The 22,647-nt window shown below is 47.1% G+C and overlaps 1 protein-coding gene across 1 annotated transcript in view; it reads right to left on the bottom strand.

The window, feature by feature from the left end:
• arid1ab (AT-rich interactive domain 1Ab) overlaps positions 1 to 22,647 on the bottom strand; it is a 57,436-nt gene that overhangs the window by 21,019 nt on the left and 13,770 nt on the right. Inside the window, exons 2-4 of the mRNA XM_066717678.1 lie at positions 12,985 to 13,203; positions 11,023 to 11,703; positions 10,056 to 10,175 (exon numbers count right to left, since the gene is read on the bottom strand). Coding sequence (XP_066573775.1) covers positions 10,056 to 10,175; positions 11,023 to 11,703; positions 12,985 to 13,203 — 1,020 coding nt within the window. The remainder of the gene's footprint in view (positions 1 to 10,055; positions 10,176 to 11,022; positions 11,704 to 12,984; positions 13,204 to 22,647) is intronic.

The raw sequence follows: 22,647 nt of genomic DNA, 5'->3' as shown, positions 1-22,647 counted from the left end.
TTTTTCACAGATATTCCCAACATGGAGGCCAAACCAGTGCAATTAGTTGTGGAAGCAGCTCACTAGGGGTTCCCTCAGTCTAACAACTTCAGAAGCAGGACACGGGATGCTAGAAGACACGAGTGGTTCCACTTTTAAAATCAAAAAAAGCCGCTTCAAAATGTGGATGGAGGTTAAACCACTTCTAGGAACGTCCCACCCAGCTTCTAGCTCACAACTCTAATAGTTTGTATTGCCTGGCCTTAGCTTTCAAGCTTGGACACCATCTAAGAACAATCTCTTCAATTAAGCTGAGCCTTTTTCAACCTTGTCCTCGCTCTGCTCGAGACTGGAGAATTAACCCGCACGGCCCAGGCCTTTGTAACCGCCATCCCAGCCAAGCGAGGGGTTGCCCGGACTGTCCCTCATCCCTCAGCCATGCCCTGCCTTGGCATGCTTCCCCGACACGTCTCTCAGCCATCTCCTGTCTCCACACCGATGTGCTCGTTTATCCAGTCTACGTCATGAAAAAATAAAAGCATTCACCCCTCTGCCATGGCAACTGCGGTCGGCTCCACGTGTTGACACACCAACACGCACACACACACACACACACTCGGCAGGACTCAGGGGTCACGGTGCAGTCAATTACTACAGAGAGAAAGCTGTCATTGTTACAGGAAACACAGGCAGGCCCAAACCTTCCTTCCCGCTCAGCAGCGTTGATTAACGCCCCCCTCCCCCAGCGACAGCCCTCCGAGCAGCCAGTCGAACAGACTATCCCATCTCCATTCACGCCTGGGTCTGAGCAGCCTCTCACAAACGCACACACGCCAGTCTGTTTTCTGTGACGGCCTGGATTACGAAAAGGACGGGGAGAGAGTAGGCGTTTGTGGGCCTCCTTATCCCAGCTCAATAAGATTTGAAATGCACAAATCTGAAACATCGTTTTCACAAAGCAGGTCATTTGAAACGCAATTGGTTATCATTTTAAAGGTTTTTAAAGTTATGGCAGCCATCTTAGGTTAAAAATTAATGTGTAAAAAATTTTGTACAAGTAAGCATGTCAGTATCAGTAACTTGCAGAGTCACTTGAATTATTATAATGTTATTGTGGAGACTATTTGGACAGATAAAAGGGACGATGTGATCACCCCCAAAAAATAATCTGCTCTTTCATGCTTGCATCCATGAAGTGGGAACACAGAATCCCAGCACATCTGTGAGGTGAGTTTCAGCGCCAGCCCAGTCGGTCATCTCGCCAACATCCATTTTGGCTCAGGATCACCTCTCTCTGGACAGCAACAAGTTACAAGTCAATTGTATGATTTAAATGGGGCAATCCTGGAAATGCAGACACTTAACTGCCTGTAGCCCTTTTAAAATCAAAGCCAGGTTTTGACTTGCTGCTGGAATCAATACCCCCATTTTCTCCTGCTAATTACCCCCGTCTCGGGAACACACAGGACTGCAAATTAACATCATTTGTAAGGTCAGTATGTTCTCATGAAGAGCGCTTCTAGCAGATGGCAGGACAGTTTTAGAGCCCTGCACCGAACCCCCTTTCACCACTCTCCACCGCTACGGTGGTAAAGGCTATTAACTGCAGTGCTGTTCTAAAAGCATACGTAACAGCCACTGAACGTTTTCTGACACCGATCAGTCTTGAGCCAGCTCCTTGGGAGATCTCAAACAAAATGCACACAAAAAAGCACCGAACACTGCAATAAAACCAACCACGTCAAAGCAAGGCCATGAAATGCTGTGATGAGTGATTTACAGTGGTTTTCACACCTTTCTATGCATCCGAGTTGTCGGTAAGGTGCCGCCCAAGAGGTCTGTCGGACAGAAGGGACGCTGTGGGTCCGAGCTGTGGTTCAGATGGTTGGTCAGCACAGGCTGCTGCTGCCGAGACTCCGATCTGCGCACACATCCTCGGCTATGCTTTGCAGAGCTAAGCTCAACCATAAGAGGGCACTCCCATTCCACGAGAAACGGCACAGGCCTGCCTGGCTCTGCTACAGAAACTGGGCCTTCATCACCAGCTCTCACAGTCACGGACGTTTCATCTGCATTCAAATTTCATAAGAGCGGCTCGTGAAGAACCCCACACCGACAGACAGGATGGTACACGAGTTGGGCGGGGGGGGATGATGTTTTTATTCTTATTGCGTTTCTAAATGAATACTGGTTGGTAGAAAGCCATGGTTGTGTTAAAGGAACCACAAAGCGACGGTCGTTCTGAAACGAAGGGGTTTCTACAGCAGATGAGCAGGAACAAAAGACTGATGTTTGTCAACAATGCAGCAGCGACCGATCACTCACAGCAAATGTAATATTCCCTGGAAGCTTTTACTGGGCACAACATCGGCCTGCGATGGAGACAAACAAGCACAGTAGAGAATACTGCTCAGCTGCCCAGCCATTTCCTTCCCTTCATCATTAATTACATGCATTAAAAAGGAATAAAAAGCACAGGTATCAAAGTGAGACTGTGGATGTTGGAATAATCAAGGTACGTTTCCTCTGTGCTCCTGTACTGAGGGACCGACGCACAGACCACACGCATGTGAGGGACAGTCGTTTAATTAAGATAAATTCTCCTTGGTAACAGTCTAGTTGCCTCCACCCCTCCTCCACTCCACCCCATACCCATTAATCCAGCCTGGAGTTCAGCCAGCACACACCACCACCACCTTAAATGCTCTCAGGCACAGGATTTGTAAACAAACTGGGGGGGGGGGAACTCTCCTTCAGTAAACAGGACTACATTTGACACACATTTCCTGTATTGTCATCGTGCGTGCCCTACAAAGCCACAGTGTTGCAGAGGAGCATGGATTCGGAAAGGATGTTTATTTACATGCAAGCAGCAACAATGCAACACAGAGGACGTCCTCCCCTCCGAGAGGCGGCCATGTTTCCACCGGACCGAACACACAAATGCAAGATCTGGCTTCCAAACATACGCGCACAGCCTGAACCTAGATGAATACAGGGTTTTGGTTTCCTGGGCTCGATTAAGAACCAATAAGAGACGTTCCCTTGCTAATCCCCACCCCCTCTAGAGAGACACCACCTGTCTTCCAAATTACTACAAAGCTAAAAGTTCAACACTGCTTTTAGAGTGAGGAGCTAAAAGCTTCCTGTGGCTTCAAATGGAGTAGGAGTACCGACACCTCAGCCTACAGACCGAGGACCGAAGCCAAGTGGAGTCATGGCTGCGTTCGGAGCCTGGCCTGACATTACTTTTACGAAGCACGTTAACTCAATTAACCTTGGTTATTTATCATGATTATGCGGATCTGGGAGTTCGGGGCCTAACCGATTGTGACTGGAAGTCTGCCGCTTCGCTTCCGAATACCTGCTGTCTGGAAGCATTCGTCAGCGGCAAAACTAAACCTGCGTGACTCCAAAGCAGGAGAAACAAGCCCTGCAGTCATTAAGAAGTAAAGGTGTTAGAACATGTATTGATGTTTTTATACATCGGGAAGTACTCTTAATATTTTCCATCAGACAGAACAGAGAAAGTGGTAAATCACAACCCGAGAATTCTGCTCCACGAGGCAAATCGCACTTTGTACATAAATAGTTCAGTAATACAACAGTTTGAATCCTCACAGGAACGCGAAGTAAAGCAGGAGCATTAAAATCTCTTTTACAGCGTTGCCACAAGACTGGATTCTTACAGAGCTCATGCTAATTGCCATCATCTCACACAGGACCCCGGTGTTACAGATGCCTACGACTGAAATCATTCAGTGACAATCAGCGGTGCAAGAGGGGAAACTCCATCAGGTCACAGATGCACACCGAGCTCTGGCTGAACCGCGTCCCGGCCCAGCGGACTGGGTAGGTAATTCACAGGAGCAGCAGACAGCCCAAGGTGCCATTCATGCCCGGCCTGCCTCTAACAATGGAGTCCCAGTGTGCGAGGAGCCTTTTGTTTGGCTCACAATAGCAGCGGGGAGCCCCAGTGAGCAGCACAGATGCCCAGCCCAGGCACACGAGCCCCAAATCGGGGGAGCGTCTGTCCCTGGAAGCAACTCCCTCTCTGAGCAGCTTTTCTAAGGGCTGCTCTGTGAATCTCAGTGCTGAAGTCAATTCTCAACAGCTGCCACTGTGCTCAGTTCCTGGCACATCAGGCACACACACAGACAGACCCTTGGGAGGAGAGGGAGGATTTGCCTCTCTTAATTCTTAAATGAGAATTTAACCTCAACCGAGTGCCGATGCTGGGTCTCCCAATATGCCAGCACTGCTGTCAGCACCGCTTTTTAAATTAAAACCGACGGAACACTCCACCCAATAAAGGAGACAAAATGTGTCCTCCGTTTCGCAGAGGTTTCATGGGAAGCACAGAAGCGCTTGCTGCAGTCACACCAGCGCCTCAGTGCTGTGGAAAGGGCTCAGACACAGATACACACTGCACACCCTGGGCCTGCCTGCCTGCCTGCCTGCCTGCTTCGGGCCCTCTGCCGTCTCCATACCGCGGCCGGCTTGTAATCAGGGTGCCTCCGTTCCATTTTTAGACTAAAACACCACTGTGAAAACGTTGAGGGCTGGGGAGGAAAGCAGGCGGGGCCCCGGAACCTGAATGCAGTGCACACACAGGAAGCTCAGGCCCAGAAGCCAGGGCCCAGAATAGAAACAGGAAACACGCCCCAGACACTGAATACTGCAATACCGCAGCAGCTCGCAAAACAAGGTCGAGCAGAGCGCGGTTATGAAAGCCGATTTGCAGAGCGCCTTGGCAGGCAGGCAGGCAGGGCTGGGGGAGAGAGGCGGCTCTGCGGGCCCGGAGAGCAGATAGCAAACCCCAGCGGAGAAACCAAGGCAGTGAAGGAGAGAAGGAAGAGAAGGGGAAAAAAAAAAAAAAAAAAAACTGAAACAAGTGAGTGGCTCTTTGCTGCTCAAAGGCCACCAGAGGTCCTGAGAAGCCAGGGAGAACATTTTCCATGTGTGGTCTGAATTTCCCATAACTGCACTTCCAGCCCTAATAAAGCCATGTGTGATGAAATCATACCAAGGGGAGGGACGGGCAAGACTGTCTGTGTGACCAACTTATGACCTTCCCTCTTGCCCCCGAGCCCATTCAATGAGCCGCGGATGAAACTGGCACATTCCTCCCCCACGCTCAGAATGTGTGCAGAGTGGGGGGAGGCAGACGCACGGCAAGGGGCTTGGCGGTGGTCAGCACTCGGGCTACAGGGGCGGGGCCGTCTGGGATTAGCCTTCAGCGGGACATCAGTACAAAAGCCCTTCCCCAAACCGATGTGTCGAGAGAGAGATTAAAGGGAAAGAAAAAAGGGGGGGATGGAAAAGATTCCCACGGATAGACAGGAAGAGGATGTGACTTTTCCACAAAAGTGAAAGCGTGACACGGCTGGCAACAAAGCAGCAGCTCAAACACACAGATCTCTGAGGCAAGGAGCAAGTACGTACAAACCACCCCCTACTCATGAGCTGAACTAAAGCGACCTAACCTGGAAATCCCAAACACTTCCTCTGCCCGGTCGCCAGTTATGGTCACAAAAATGACATTAATAAAACCTGGATTTATTTATTTTAAGCTTGTAACGCTCCACAAACTTTAACCCTTCAGATGCCCATTATCCTCTATAACTCCCTGTACGCCATGCTGCGCGGTGCATTTACGAACACTGACTCCTTTATCGTTCAAGAGGTCAAGAGGTTCTCAGCTGCTGGAGCTCCTGGACATCTTTTCAGAACTGACCTTTCCACAAGTAACACAGGTGAAGGACTTCTAAAGCACCCTATTTGAACAAGAACTGACATTTCTCAGAGCCCAAGACCACTATCCGTAAAACACTGAACTGCAATGCAACTGGTTTTACATTTTTTTAATACAGACCAATTAGCTTTTAGACAATGAGAGTTGTATAGAGCCACTAAAACAGAAGGATGACAGCGCAGGGCAGCCATGTTTGATGCAATAAGACTGCCTCATTTGAGTGTATTGTGTAACTGCATAGTAAACCTCAAACATAACTCAAAATAACTTGTGTATCTACTGGAATTGCATTAATGCAACAGATTTCTGCGGTTGTGGATTCTATCCAATAAAAAACAATGTGAACCTGTCTGTCCATCTGCTTTCACAGCAATGAGTAACTGCAGTCAAGAGCCATTTCCACCATCTCACTTCCTTGTCATTAATATCTTATCTGAAATTAGCCCCGTCCCATAGTACACAGTAAAGGGAATGTCATGTCAGCTAGTTCAAGGTGTCTCAAACTATCCTCAGTATTGAGAAGTTTAATAATAAACTGCCACACAACCGCTCCATTAGCAGCGAAAGAAAACCTTCTAAATGTTGACGACATTCCTGCATCTCCATGTGAGAACCAGACACCTCCTCAAATTACACTGAATTAATTTAAATTAAATTAAATGAGTGGTACGATTTCTGTGAGGACTGTAGCCTGGAAAAAAAAAAAACATTCTCAGATAGTGACAGAAACATCCAGAACACATCCAGGAAGCTATGAGGACAACGTTCACACCAATGGAAGTGCACAACCTCTAGCGGTGATGAACGGCTTGAGCCCCTTCCCCACACCATCAGGTCATTCACACGCCTGCGTTTCCACACTTCGATCACACTCCGGTGCGAGAGGCTGGCTCCCACAGTACAATGAGAAAGGAAACGCTCTGATGATGCCATTCATCTGCTAATCCCACAATAAAGACCACCGGCCTCCCCCACCCCAGCCTAAGTACTGCTGATCTGCTCTCAGGACACGCTGGGCCCCAGCTCCAGGGTCTCTCAGGGCCCACAACTCTCCTGCTCAGACTCCTCGGCTGGAAACGCATCCTGCTTTCCCCGTGAAGACCACCCTTCTGCTTCTGGAAGGTGGCACCACCCACAAAATCCTACCTAACATTTTGAAATACTAGATTAATTTGTATCCAACTTGGCAGCATTTACACAAGTGTGGCGAAACGCACTAAGGCTTAAATGGTTGAAAACCATAAGGAAATCTGAGAGTTAATTTGTGATGTCAGCACTTATTGCTATTCTGTACTGAACATGACCACAAAACAGCTATGCTCTGACTGTACACCTCGAGAGGGGTTTGAAGATCGCGCCACAGCGTCGACAGCAAAGTGTGAAGCCCGCTAGCATGTGGAGGCAGCTCAGCGAGCCAGGAGAGCGCCTGCAAAACCTGGCAAACGGGTTATTATCTGATCCGCGCTCAAGTTGGCACTGGCTAATCTCTGTGCCGAGTGTCATGTGAAAGCTCCGGGAGGAGACTGATTAAGTGAAATCCGTTCAACAGCCAGATTAATTGCTCTTAAGGCAATCGTACGCAGCAGAGCCGGGATTTCCCATGAAATGTAACCTCCTGATCCATTTCCGAGGCTCGGGGAATAAGGATAAAACGGGAAACAAAACAAAACAGAAAAAACCCCAGGGCAGCCCCCCCATCAGAGCACGCAGGCACAGAGACGGGCCTCCTCTCCTCCCTCCCCCTTCAACTCAGCCCGCCGTCTGGAAAGGGGAAAGCATGGTTTGTTAACCAATTAACAATACCACAGAGCATTCCGCGCTTCCTGAGTAAGGAAAGTTCAAACCGCCACAGTCATTTTTAAAACCAGATTTAACTGTGGGGTTTTTGATCAAATACCATAACATGTCAGAACCACCCACAGCTCACACCCCCTTATAAATCAATGCCGCATTGAAACGGACGCGACGCTGGGAATGCCGTTTTTACGTTTAACGTTTAACTAGGACTGAAACCCAAGATCTAATTGAGGCATGCAGATTTCACAGCTTCAACACCAAGTCCACAAGTACAGAAAACAGGTGCATAGTTTGACCTTCAGATGCATTTGGGTTAGTTTCTTACCCCTTAAATTATTTCGAAACAATCAATAACGTGCGACTTAATATGGCACCTTGTCTTCACGAGCTCTATGTAAAAACACTCCCCAAAGGGTTGATACAATAGTGGATGAACAAAAGCAGCACAAACGTAATTCACCTCATAGGGCGGGAAACAAATGGAAAATTGTGTAGTATGGCTCCTTAATAAGGTCAGTTAAAAGTAAATTCAAGGAAATCGACTGAAGTAATTTAGAAACACAAACCAGTCATGTGACCAAACCACGGTACTAAAATATTTCATTCGGGTCCTGGACTCGGACACTTTCCACCGCACGCTGTTGTGACATCACAAACACTTCCAACGTTTCACTTCAAGTGCTTTTTAAACTAATCTAAGCACAACCCTTCAATACTCCAGCATTGTGCCCGACTTCTACAATCCAGGTAACAAGAGCTGCGAGTCAAACAGACAAGCCAAGTCATGTCCCGCATTTAATTCTCATACAGAGCACTACCCCACATGGTGAGAGCGCAGGGAGGCGGAAGAGTTAAATTTCCTCAAGGAAAAAACAAAATTTAAGCATCTGCGTAGTAAACCGTATTTTAAACCTGTGAAGTAACCGATCCCTGCATCGAATCGTCCCTCTACCTATGAGCAGCGGAGAATAAAAAGCCCAAGCGCTGCAATGGCTCCGGTCTCCCGTCACCCCAGTGTGCAGCTGTCGCCCCTCTTCGCGAATAACAGGCCGAGCCCAGGGCCAGCTCCGCGATGTCAAGAGATCAGTGTCACTAACCCTCCACGCATGCCACCAGCAGACCGCTCACACCCCCTAGATGAATGGCCCGACACTCCCTTCATAGAAAACCCCATGTGGTCCCGCGTCTCGCATTACAGAGAGGACACAAACAAAGTTACTAGAGAGACTGCCTCCCGTCTGACTACATAGCCCTGCCTTCAGCTCTTCAAAAGCCCCCCCCCCCCCCTGTCTTCCCCCAGTTGACCTGAAAGCCTGGATACAGAGTAGTGCGAGAGGTGCTTTACTCATTTTAGATCTAAATTGTTCAAGGTGGCACTTCACCGTTCTGGCCCGACGTTTACAAGCCCGAGTGCCTGGAAAGAGGGAGATGGTGCAGCCCTTTTGCGTCTCATCTATATATATAGCATAACATTAATTATAAGTACAGTTTCAGATTCACACAATATGCCCTCCAGTTGAGATCTCAATTTAATGCATTTCCTTCATGCTGCAGATGAGCTCCAGTAAAGCACAACAATGGAGTATCCCTTTTAATTTTTTGATAGCATTTACAATGATGATTCACAGCCTTTACGCCGTAAAGGGGTCACAGAAATCAAAGATATTTGGAAACAGGGATGTGCACAAATGCTGAGAAAACGGTCTCTGGAAACGCAAAGTGTTGGGCAAGACTTGTGACCCCAGTTATGCCAGTTGTGTAGGGAACTGGTCCTGAACGGTTACCTCTATTCAGGACGACCATCATAATGGGCCGAAATAGAACTGGGTGCACAAACCAGTTAAAATGAGTTTGGATTGTCCGTTTTCACCCGTTACATCACACTGAGCTTTACTTTATTAGTTCAACAGGCTTGATTCCAGGGACAGAACACACAAGCGTACGGATTGAAGTTTACCAATTCGTTCGCCGTTGGATAAACAATAAAAACAGGAGAACTTTGGGCAGCACCCAGCTTTCAGCCTGGGCAGACATTTCCAGGATGACAAACTGAACTGCAACAGAACCAGTCCCTTATTCTCCTTCAAACATTCACAGCTCCGACGACAAGATCATACACACATTTCCCCAGGGACACAATGACACACACACGAGAACCGATCTAGACAACGTGATCACTTAACAGGAAGTACGCAAAACCGAAATCAATTTGGAACATTTATATCCTGTACATCTGTCTTTTTCTGGCCAAATTCCTCTCGCCTGGCTCTTTTCATATTCTACAGCACGAGTCTGTTCTACTTAGGCTCATCAGGAGATGCTTTTCCCTCGACCGGCAGACTGTAACCGATTCCGCAGCCTGTAGAGAAGAGGTTAGAAGAGAGTAATCCATCTTGCACCGGCCCACGGCAACAGGGTACCAAACAAGCATGGCACCGAGCAACATGGTGCGTGAGAGGGGGTGTCATCGACAGCGACCACGGCAGGGGGGGGAAGGAGGTTAGGCGGCACACCGGGTACTCACCGGGAGGCTGGAGGGCCGGCCCTGCATGGTGACGTCCTCCGAGCCGCTCTTGTTAGAAGTCATGGCGGGGTTGGATGGAGGGGCGCTGGACTGGGAGCTGAACGAGTCCTGGGACAGCTCCTGGAAGGGCAGTCGGAGGGGTGGGGAGGAGGAGAGAGTGAGGATGAGGATGGAGGACAGGGGACTGTGCAGCCCGTACATCACATGACCGCCAGGAAACCAGCTGGACAGACCAAATTATGATGGTCCGAGAAGCCAACTTCCAAATGCAAGAAGGCTGTATGTACAGTGTAGTAAAAGCACTGTCAAATCGACGTAAAGCCGAGACCCCCAAAGCATTGTGGGAATTCACTATATACTGATGGAAAGATGACACTTTAAGTGTATGAACACACACTAGATTGTAACAAACATTCAACACACTACTTTCGTAACTCTAGTCTTCCTTTATGGATAAAGTCAACATCCTGTGCGCGTCGTTACACAAATCGGCATCTAGTTGTCTGTGCGCGATGCTGTACTATTCTCTGGGCTGAAAAGGCAATGTAGAAAGGAGCTACCAGACACCTAATTAGAAACATTTAAGCTTTAATACATTATAAGATCAGAGGTATAAAGTTGCTCCCCTATTAAACAGTGGGCTATAAAGGAGTAGCACAGAAGTAGTTTAATATATTAGACATTATAACTCAAACGCTCTAGAGAATCTCACTTCACGATCCCCCAAGGCGTCAGGAAGTAAACAAATAAAGCCCATCCATTACATTAGTCCAACTATCACTAGCAAACAGTCTTTTCCTGCAGCTCATGTCTCACGGTCAGGTCTCGGGAGAATCATCCACACTTACACCTCATCATAAGGGTTATACAATAGCATAGACTGGATGACACGCTACGCAACACCCGCAGTGCAGCCGTCCTGTACTGCCCTCGGGCATAGCGGACACCCGCACGAGGCCGGCCGTACCTGGGGTGGCGGGGGGAAGCGCTGGTAGGGAGACGCCTGCTGCTGCTGCGGCGGCGGCGGTGGTTGCTGCTGTGGAGGAGGAACCTGGGCGTAGGGGGTGGTCTGACTCTGCTGGGGCGGGGCGTGTCCGGGGGGTTGCTGGGATTGCTGCTGGGGCGTGGACGTCTGCGGAGGCTGCGGAGGCTGGGGGGGAGGCTGCTGTTGGGGGGCAGGCTGGGGCTGGGGGTAACTTGGCTGAGGCTGTTGAGCCTGTTGGACCTGCGAGGTCTGCTGCTGTTGTTGTTGTTGTTGTTGTTGCTGCTGCTGCTGCTGCTGCTGCTGCTGCTGTTGGGGTGGGGGGACCTGCTGCTGGGGGTAGGGCGCCTGGGCAGACTGGGGTGGCTGGGACTGGGAGTACGGGGGCTGGGCCTGGGTGGGCACGGGCTGCGCCTGCTGCTGCGCCTGGGCCTGGGGCGTCTGGTGCGGCTGCGCATAGGGGGGCTGTGCCTGGGCGTGCTGGGCCGAGGGTTGCGCCGGGTGCTGCTGTGAGTAGGGGGTCTGCGCGCCCGGCTGGCTCTGAGGTTGCTGGGGGTAGGGGGACTGCTGCTGGGCGGCGTGGGGGGGCTGGGCCTGCTGGCTGTAGTACGGCGCCTGGCCCTGCTGTCCGTAGCCAGCCGGCCCCTGCTGTCCGTAGGGAGGCATCTACACAGGAACACAACGGGACAAGGTTAGACAAGTGGACATGGCAGAGCATTTAAAAAAAAAAAAAAAACAGACCAGTACAGATCGCAAGGCAGGGGGCTCGGATCAAACGGGGATCCAGCTTGGCGCTGTGGGGAAGGCAGGAGGCGACGCGGGTGCCAGGGGCTGCAGGGCGTGTTGGCCCTGAACCTGAGCGTTCCCTACCAACTGAAGGATGTGCTTCACTGGATGCATCTCTTCCGGTCTTTAAATCGGCAGACAGTTTTGAATGCATTTGTAAAAGCTGCAGGATTTGCACTGGCTCATGTTTTCTGCCCCTGTGCGAGACTACTCTCCCTCTCAAACAGGTTCCCATTCATGACGGGTCAATGCCCACCGAGAGGGAAGAATGATTGACTGTATACGAGGTCAATCGTGGTTAATGCTGCATTGATTTCTTTTGTGTACTTACTTGAGATGACAGTTTTATTGGTTTGTTTCTTGTTGTGACCAGATGCGTTTGGTTTATGCACAAGGTGTTTTTATTTTACAAATTTCACATTGCTTAAAACAAAGATGACGTTTAAGAGAAAACCGCTATCACTGAGGGAGAACTGTAAGCGCTGTGGTGAGCTGATGAGCAGAAACAGACGACCTCTCAAAAAGGAGCAAACCATGGAAATCCTAACCCAACTGTCTGGGATCAATTGAATACAGCGCAGAATCGCTTTCATTCACTTAATGTGTAAAGTGTAACACCTGTCAGCTCTGAGGCACAATGCTACAACAATGACATACAAACAATGCCTTTCAGTTACTATTCCTTGATTTCACCTCAAATCTCCAATGTTACAATGGAGACATTTATGCTTAGTCCCAGCTGGAGAAAGATTAGAAGCCCGACACTTAATTGGGGTTTCTTTCCCACAAAGATACAATCCAGAAATCTGAGGACAAACATCTGCTTTTGAGGAAATAAATCCTCCTTCCAAAAAGCCGGGCACTTCAGGGATTACAGGAAAAAACTCAAGCGCCGTCTTCATCCTTGGGCATTAAATCAGGAGCAGGACAGAAAAATTTGGTTGCCGATTAAATCAAAAGGTACTTTACAAAAATATGATATTACTTTTAAGTCAAACCAGTGCCACTATCCGGGTCGGCTTCTCTCGACCATCAAGATCAGCTTGGGATCTCATCTTAAACAGCAGCCAACTGGGACAGGACAAGGCTCCCATCAATCAAATCGCTGGAGAAGGTAGAAGTGTCACAGAGCAGGACTAACTGCACATCAGGCAGACTCACCTGTTGCCCATACTGCATGCTGCCCATGCCCCCCGGGGTGCGACCCTGCATGCCTATGGGGTAGCGCTGCGGAGTGGGGGGCCCATAGCCCTGCCCTGGGTACGAGGCCCCTTGCTGAGGCCCAGGAGGTGGGCCTTGCTGAGGCTGCTGGGAGTAAGGGTTAGTCCCTCCATACGGCTGGCCTCTCATCTTGCCCATCTGGTCCATTGGACTCGAAGGCTGCAACAGAAACGCAGACAAAAGTCAGTTGACTCCCGAAAACACCTGATGCAGGCTTGGTTTCATTCACTGCACTATCAAAAGAGCTTCCCTACATCTCAGACTGGGTATAGAAAATAAAACATTTTCAAAGCAACTCACTGGCTACACAAAGGACACAGGTAAGATTACCCAACAAGCCCCCCCCATCTTTTTACTTTGATGAATATCCGTCCGTGAGATTCGGTGTCATCTCTCCTTACAAAGTGTGAAATGCCCCATAATTATTAAAGCACAAATAGCTTCAGAAACATCTGTGAGCCCAACTAGAGCAAATGACAAGCATCTGTATACAATACCTTACCAGCAGCCGGCCTGCTGAGACACTAATGTGCTTCCCTTGTACAGGTTTTGACAGTGAGGTAGAAGACCTCTCTCCCCGCTATTGCTTAATTCGCAGGAATAGCTAGTTCACATAGAAGATAATCCAAGCAGAGCGCAACAAAGCACACAGGATCTCACAGGACAGGCAACGAGCAAGACTTGGGAATAAGGAAAACCCCCAATAAAGTACTCTATTACCACACTGAGTACGTTCCCGCAACAGAAGATGCATAATTTGTGATATTCTATGAATCAGACTTGAGCTCGAAACGAACATCCCACAAGAGGGTCAGCTCTTGCTGGAGAATTGGATGAACAACATCTAATGGCTGCAATCTGCACAAACACGTCGTTATACAGCATTTAGATTTATCCCTGAATGTGATCCTGCTGTAAAGTTACACAATGCTTTGTGCAGGATTGATACTGGACTACTGCTTATATAAAAATATAAAAGCTGTATAGACAGACCCAAGACAACATGGGACGGAGGTCAAAGTTATCGAACACTTCAAATTGGATGCAACGATCTGTAGCATTTAAATGCATTACCTTCAACAAAAGGAAAAGATATCTACTTGCCTGCCCTCTGCCCACTTCTGAACAGAGTAGCATCAAACACAACATTTTACCTTCAAAACAACTGCCTTCCCACTGCCAACACCAGCAAAGTAATATACAAATAATTACACACTGAAATATGAATACAATCTTTTTAAACTATGGTCTGTTGTCAATTTTTTTTTTTTTTTAAATGATCACCTTAGCAAATCAACAACAATATCTCAGAGCCTTAAATACGAAATCAGGAGTGACAGTATTAGACCCTTTTGCATTTAGTCTGATTCAGACCAATGTGGATTATAAACAAACGCTGCGTGGGAGAGCCAGTCATATGCAGTTTTCCCAATATAGGCTTGCAAGCAGATGAGCCGCAGCTCATTCGGAAGGGAAGAGCAGCGCAGTAACATTAAGAGAGGAAAGAGGAATGACTTAATTACCAAACAAACAAAAACCCTGGAAACTGTTACATGGGCTCAGTGGTGGTTAATTCTGTGTAAATTAGATTTTAGAACTTATCTGGATTTGTATCGTACACTGGGATGTCAGAATAACATCCAATCCAAAATTCTGCTAAGTAGGCAGGAATCTTCAAATGTAATTTGCACATATAAAGTCTGGGATCTGTATGACAAATGGCTGAACACATTTAACCGCATCACGCTAGTCTACATTACATTTATCATCAGACACCTTATCCAGGGCAACTTACAATTGTTACAATATATCCCTTTATTATTATTATTTTTTACATATAAATCACCCGTTTACACCCGTTTCTATTGGAGCATTCTGGGTACTGCGCAATTCCCCTATACAAAATACTGTACTAAACCACTGGAGCAGCTTGAAAGCCAAGAGTCTATGTTCATGACTCTTAAATCAAATTGAATACATTAAACTGACCATGCCAAGTTTCCTTCGAGCGTTACACCTCAGGGCAAACTGAACCAAGGCCATAAACCTTCAAATCAGCGATTCAACAGGACACAGAGTAGGCCCGTGATGACTGGCTCTTATCTGTACATACACAACACACAGCTCACACAGACACCCCCCACCACCAACACACACTCTGCTGACTGACCATATGACCGTGATTGTGCAGCTCTGTGTCGCACACTAGAGCAGATTACAGCGTGGTCTGCCGGGGTTATACTGGAGAATTAGACACGGGGAGAGGAGAGTGTGGAAGGCGGAACTCGGGAGGAGGGGGTGGGGGGGCAGTTCTGGATCAAATGACTGCCACCACGTCTCTCTCCCCCCAACGGCATGATGGGCACTTCACAACCTGAAAGCTGGCGCTCCGCTCCCAACAAAAGTTTAATTGCTTCCCACGGTTATTAACCTGAATTTTACCTCACTCAGCCTTAGTTAAGGAAGTCGACAACAGAGCTATTTATAACTCATCTCAAATTGAGGGCAGTCTGCCGAAAATTTAACACATCCCAGCTGTACTCCTGTTTGAACATGGGCCAAAGGATTTTTTTTTTTTTTTTTTTTTTTTTAATAAAGCAATCTTGGCACTGAATGAATGACACCAGCAGTATAAGGGAGAGAGGGGGGGGGAAGAGAGAGAATGCGGTTTGGTGACGTTGACCTGTGGGCGGTTTAAAAGCCAGCTGCCCGCAACGCTCCACTCCAGTTTTTCAGTGTAGCCCCCACCCCCCCAATCAGCTCCCCCCTGCCCCACTCTCCTCTCTGTACCCTCTGGTTCTCCTGGGCAGCTCATCAACAGCTGACTGGAGGAGAACACACTCCAGCTCGGGAGCAAACCCAGGTAGGTCTGTAGTGCCACTCTCACAAATCAACCACTAACGACAATTTCACACACTGATAAGAAAAGTGTCCAGTTACAGGTTTCAGCAGCTTAAAAACCCTTCTTGGGACGAGTTACAGTATAATCATAGATGCCACAGCTACATTCAAATTGTACACTTTACATCCTATTTCACAGACAGCTATGGTACCTGAACTATATTACTATCAGATCAATATTTAAGCAGGTGCTTAACCTAGTTTCAACCCTTCACAAACTATAAAGTGTGGTCTTATCTTACAAGTGTGCAAGGGCCAAAAGAAGTTACTCCTAGAGTCAACGGTTGCACAAAAATACATGATACCTCAGCTATTAAAATCTTGCCTAATACCAGAACTTGGAAAAAAAAAAAAAAAAGTATTAACGGTCTCATGCGTAGGCTTTAAACCAACTGTAAAAACTGTAAACAGGGTATGACAAACATACAGGAGAGGGGTTATGGGGAAACATCTCTAAATACATTTTCCCCTCTTGGTACAGGCAGAATAAGATGCTCACCCTGCATCTCAACTTAATGGTCATCAGCTTTCTCTAGGTAACAAGCATCTGAACACAGGAACTTTTGCTCTTCCATTCATAAGGAAACATTCATTCCAGTTTCTTTACCAATGAGCAATACAGACTGCATGGAACAAAGATGGGGGTTGCCAATTGAGTATATAAACAACGTTTTTGATATCCAAACTATGAGACCGAGCATTGGGCTGAGGTGTGATAAACCTACAGGTAACAATCAGGGCAGCACTTCAAACTACAGAAATCGCAGAAATCCACCATAAAAACAGGATCAGGAAGTTGTGAAGCAGAGACCTTTGTATTAGTGTGTAGCTTTTGATCTTTCAATCCTGCAAAAAAAAAAAAAAAATGAACACTACTCCATTCAGTCCCATTAATCCTAAAGCAATACATTTACAGAGAACACATTTGAAGATCTCCGATAACCATGGAGTCGAAACTGTCCCACAATGGCCATGTACAGGACAGAGTGGACTTCATCTCTGCAGATCGGGAAGTTTCCAACAGGTCGGGTCCATTTCCTTGGAGTCAATCCTCATGGTGGCCTTGCCTACAGGTTCTGAGCAGCGCTGAAGCTAAAGCCAGCTTTGTGAGGGGACTTCACAAAGCGCAGTGAGAGGCAACGACATGGGAAAGTGAGGGCAGCACAGGCTGTAATCCTTCACCAAACAGGCCGTGGAGCTGCTCCAAATACTCATTTCCATGTGCGGCCCACTTCCTCGCAGCCACAATTTACAACCGTATTCTGCTTTGCTGGTGTGCTTTATAAACACCGAGAACCCCGAGCAACAAAAGGTATTTCAAAGCGCACAACCGCAGGAATATGCAACAGGCGAGGCATTAGATGTGGTGGTTCTAAAGGGTTACATTAAACCACTGCGTAAGAGTGTAATTATCCTCCAATTAGTTTCAATTTAAGTCTTTGAAATGACTTTTGCTTTTAATTCATTGCGAGAGCTGAAGCCCAGCGCCTCCTCACAGCCTGTGGAGTTGTGAAGCAGCCCCATGGATGCAATGCCAGTAGAGCGCTGTCCTCCAGCTCTGCCTGAGCACTCGGCACTGCCTCCCCTGGTCCCCTCCCCAACCCTGCCTCTGGCATCGCTGGTATCGCTGGCATGCGTCTTCTCGGCCCCCAGATCCCACCCCACACAACACGGCCACAGAGTGCAAACGCGCGCCAAAGCAAAAACAAACTCAGCTTGGCACCGACGCAACTCAATAAGGGTTCTTCCAGAGAAACTAGTGACGCTGCAGAAACGCGCTGGCCCCGTCTACACTGACCTCCGAGAGGGCTATCACTGTTCACAATCTTCCCATCTGACCAGCACAGCACAGACTGCTGAGGCCAACTGATGCATCTGTAACCGGATAGCCCTCATTCCTAACTAGGCACAGAGATTACATGATGGGCAGATCAACCATGAGGAATCTCACATGTCCCCAGGGACAGAATGATTAGTCCCCAGGCGGAGAACCTCTGATGTAGATCAGGGTGGAAAGAGCTGGAGAAATAACCAATCCTGCTCCTCAGAGGAAGAAAGGGAGAGAAGTCTACCTTTGCTCCCTGCTCCAATTTGGGCATAGTCCTAGTAACTAAAGAACACCATGTGGGCCAGGAGCAGCACTAGACACTGGTTTATCATCTTGTCTTATGAGCGGCTGAAAGTGTTCAATCATTTCAATGCTCCCACATTCTGGCATCAGAATTGCAAATATCAATGTCACACTGCCGTTCCCATGTACATTAACACCTCTACCCCGCAGCATGTTTGTCAAAATAATTTATAGCCCAAAAGACATGCAAGTCTACTCCGCCACAAGTTGCTGCTCCATGCAACAGGCCTCCTTTTTAAGGGCAGGGGAAACTGGTCACAAAACCTCCAGTCTCCACCTTTTTAAAGCTTAAATTGGAGATGAAAGCAGGGTATAGTAGCGGTCGGCTCTGACCCGTGGACTGCAGAAGACTACGTGGGGTAGGGCAGTCTTTGGGGACATCTATCCTCTGGGTTTGGGAAGTGACCGTTCCCACAACTTGTTAAGTTTAACAAGGCTTCAAATCAGATTTCAAAAGTAAATGCTGTAGTTGCGTTTAATTTAAGTCGCTGTGGGTAAAGGCCCGAGTCAAATAAGATTTAATAATTTATACGGTCTGAAGACTAAGAAACACATTGGGAGTGAAGGGAAGTCTAGCGTGTGCTGCAAGTCAACAGCAGCAACTGAAGGATTTAGTGTTACACAGCAAAGGGTTCCCAGGAAGAAATGGCTGATGGAATTTTAAAGTGATTGACATTCCATTTAATAACAAGAGAATGTGTTAACAGTGACCTGCAGAGCATGGGCAACAGTAGTAAAGAAACATTTAAGCTCTGCACCTTAATAGGCATTACACGGCAATCCTGACAGTCAAGGACAAACTTCTACAAAAGAAAACTGAATATTTTGTTCGTCACATTCAAAATATGTATTGTCCAAGTTTGGCAAAACAAACCATTCAAACTTCTCACTTAGTGTCTGCCAAATAAACTGAAGCTCAAAGAAAGCACGAGTACATTTATTGGCACTCATAATAGAGGATGAGTTCAATTATGAAATGGAATGAAGGAGAAAGAAAAGCAGCAGCATTTTATCAGATCTCTTCAGTGCTTCAGGAATGCAGAGGATCTCAAATCGGCACCGTGGTCATCAGCTGTGTGGTGAATCACTGAATGTTACAATTTTCTTAAGCGGCTCTAAAAATAAACCCATGCATCTCCATCCATCAGTCAAACAATGAGCTGTAAGAGGTGAATTCCTGAGCTGTCTGAGGTGCTGAAAAACAGGCAGCTAACCTTCCTGCACACAAAGCAGCCTATTACACTGCTGATGTCCTGCTGTAAATATAGATTTTGCTACAGATGTCCACAGCGCTGGCACTTGTGTGCAGAGGGAACAGACTGGGCCGTGTGCTTACCTGCTACAAATATGCTTCCACTTTAGAAATGCCACTTTGTTCCAATACATTTCCCTTGTTTCCCATTCCTTGCGTTTTGTTGTTGTAGATGCTGCCCTCAACAATGTTGTTTCCAGAGAAAAAAAAAAAAAAGTGAAACGGGGAGGAGTGTGCGTGCAACACAGTGCTCTGAACGGTATTCGCAATGTGAGGCACTCTTTCGAGAACCCACTGACTGTTCGGTTTTCCTTTCCAATTAGTAATACCGCTCGTAATAAGTGAGGGGGGGGGAGGGGGGGGATACTACTACTACTACTAATATTCATTTCTGAATAGACATTGCCATTTTGGTAGTCTAATTATATACCTTCTTAGTGTTTTTATCATAGTCCACAGGAACACAGATTGTGCTTATCTGTTCAATGTACAAGTATAAACATTCAACTTAGTTATCATTTCAACTAATCACAAACAAGGAAACAAAAACACCTGCCCCGATGTACCCAGACAGGTCACCAAGCCAGGCAAGGTTCAGGGCATGTTACTGGGCTAATCCTAGGGATACCTTTCATTACAATCAGTCAAAGCGATCAGTGCTTTGCCAAGGGTGTGAAAACAATAAGAATAAATAATTTGGTTAATTTTCAATAATGCAGATAAATCGGCCACAAACTCAATTGAATCATGTTCACATCTTTAGGATGAAAGCTCTTAAAATTCTTAATCTTAAATATTTAAAAGGGGGATCCACAAAGAACCAACACACTTACCTGAGAAAATCACAAATAAAAGCTAAAACCCCTGCTTTACTGAACAGTGGTTAAAAATAAATAAATAAATAAATAAATAAATAAAAAATCCTGTGCAAAGGAAACCTCAGGCAGTGAAAAGGAAAGCATGAGCGAGAGAGAGGAAAGGGCGGCCTGGCTGGGATGTGCCTTCCTGGTTTCTCAGATACAGACTCTGCCCAGTCATCTAATCAATCTCTGGAGGAAAAGCACTTTCCTGGGTTTTTAAAAATAAATAAATAAATTAGCACATGGCTAATCTACATAAAAAAAAGCCAAAGCACTCTTGGCAGCAAAGGTTGTGCTGTTTGGAACGTCTCACGGCAGGGCTGGGGGGGGAGTGGAGGGGGCGGTTGTGGGGCGGGAGGGTAGTGCGGAGTGGCGGGGGGGCATGGGGGGGGGGGGGTGTTGTTGGAGCACAGCCTGATAGCAGAGATAGCGCCGAGTCAAACAGATGGACTGGGGACAGACGATAAACAACGGCTGCTCATGTGACCCGACACATGGCACAGGCAGAGAGCAGACTATTGTTCTCCTTGCAAAGCTCCCACACAGCCCGGCTGATTGGCAGCTCAGGCTCGGAGCTGCGCCGGGACGAAGAACGGAGAGAGGAAGAGACTGAGCCGGGCTTTAACCGCCTCATGAAGCACACGGTACATTTCTGCCTTTCTATAATAATCCTACAAAATCGATCACTACTCGTTTTCTACCACAAAGTGAAGCTTCAGCACCAGGCCCATTTTTATGTGCTTCTTTAAAAACCAAAAATTCATACCGTCAGACAAGACGGTGAAAGTGGACAGTTGTGAAAGTGCAATTTCACTCCTTCGATCTTTACCCAAAGCTTCTTGCCACCAGCCGTAAAAAGCTACCGGAACACGGGGGCCAAGCGGTCAGACAAGAGCCATCGTGATTTCATTCCAATCCAGGAAGTGAAGTCACCTCACAGTCCCCCCTCCTGGGTAACAAGAGATATGATGGAGAAGATCCTTGAGAGGTACACATCAGTGCCAATTTACCTTGGTCAGATCGGTGCAATTTGCAATCAATCTCCCATCGCCACAATCCGGGTGCTCTCGCTTTGTACACAGATGGTCATACAGTGGTTTACAAGCAAAAGAATCCCCATACACAGGGGAACAGGCAACTCAAGGGGCCAATTTTGCTCATTTTGAGGGGCACAATTGTCACAATGCTGGCTGTCCCCTCAGACAAACAGCACAGCCTTTTCCATCTTTAATTCAATCAGTTCAAGCGGTTGTCAATTAACCCCCCCATATTCCTCATTACAAAAACACAGACCAGGTTACCTCTCTCACAGTAAAGGTGTTAAGTTGTGGATGGAGACGCACACAGAAGCAAAGAGTCACACTTTGGTGCAAACCCATGCGCAGGTCATTTTACTAACTATACGGTCGACGAGTCCATTAAATCAGATTGAAAGAGTAGCTGAAGTCACAACAAAAGATTTGAGTGGTAGTATAGAACTGTATGAAGAGCTGCAATCACACAAGGCCACACAACACTTCCACACACGTCACCTGCGGGGCAATATGCAGCGCCAAGTCTCGTACAAGCTCTACCTCCGAGTCGAGAACTGCATTGCTCTCAAGGACTCTTCACACAGTCTAGTTCAATACAGAGACCCACGTTCAATTAGAAATATGCTCAGGTCTGTGGGGGTGAGGGGGGGGATAATAATAATTGGGTTAAAAAAAAGTAACGTATAATTTTGACAACAAGCCAATTCCAGAAGCAGGTAGTCGTTATAGTTTTAGGCACTTAACTGTGAACCACCCAAGCTTCTCATTTATATTTCTTTGCTGCTTCACCCGGTGAGCACAGAAGAAGGCAACTAAGTGGTAGCTTGCTTGTAAACTCCCTATAACACCACACTTATCAATGTGATGTCATGCTGAAAGAGGCAGGGATGACACATTCCCCTTTACTGTAAAATGCTTAACTCTTTGTGCACTCAGCAGAGACGGGAGTTTCTCTCTGGGCTGTAATGGGGCATCGCAGTGAAAATGAATATCCATCAGCCTGTCAAGCCTGCAGCACATCCAAATTAACTAGAGGTCACCTCTTCACGTCCGGAGGAAAAACAGTGGATCTTTGCTGTTCACATGGTAAAGGAGAAACTGTACTTGCTCAAAACACTTCCAATGGGTCTTTCAAATCACAACCATATTTTGCTTTAGCAAGGACATATAAAACAGCATTGCAGTGGAATTTCTCTGGCACTTCAATACAGAGTTTCTAAAGAACTACCTGAGTTTTAGAGAGGGATGGCATTAAGACTTAAGGAAAAAACGCTCATCACCCTGCAAAAATTTATACTACGTATAGCATGTGCTCGACAAAAAAATATATGTATAGAACAGTAACTATAGCTTATTGAATAACCTATATTGGAGATTAGTTTCCTACAATTTAATAAGTAATCGTTTTTGAAGTTTAAGCCCAAC

The sequence above is a fragment of the Amia ocellicauda genome, chromosome 11, assembly GCF_036373705.1.
Source record: "Amia ocellicauda isolate fAmiCal2 chromosome 11, fAmiCal2.hap1, whole genome shotgun sequence".
In the NCBI taxonomy this organism is placed as follows: Eukaryota; Metazoa; Chordata; class Actinopteri; order Amiiformes; family Amiidae; genus Amia; species Amia ocellicauda.
This window is presented reverse-complemented; position numbering and strand designations above follow the sequence as displayed.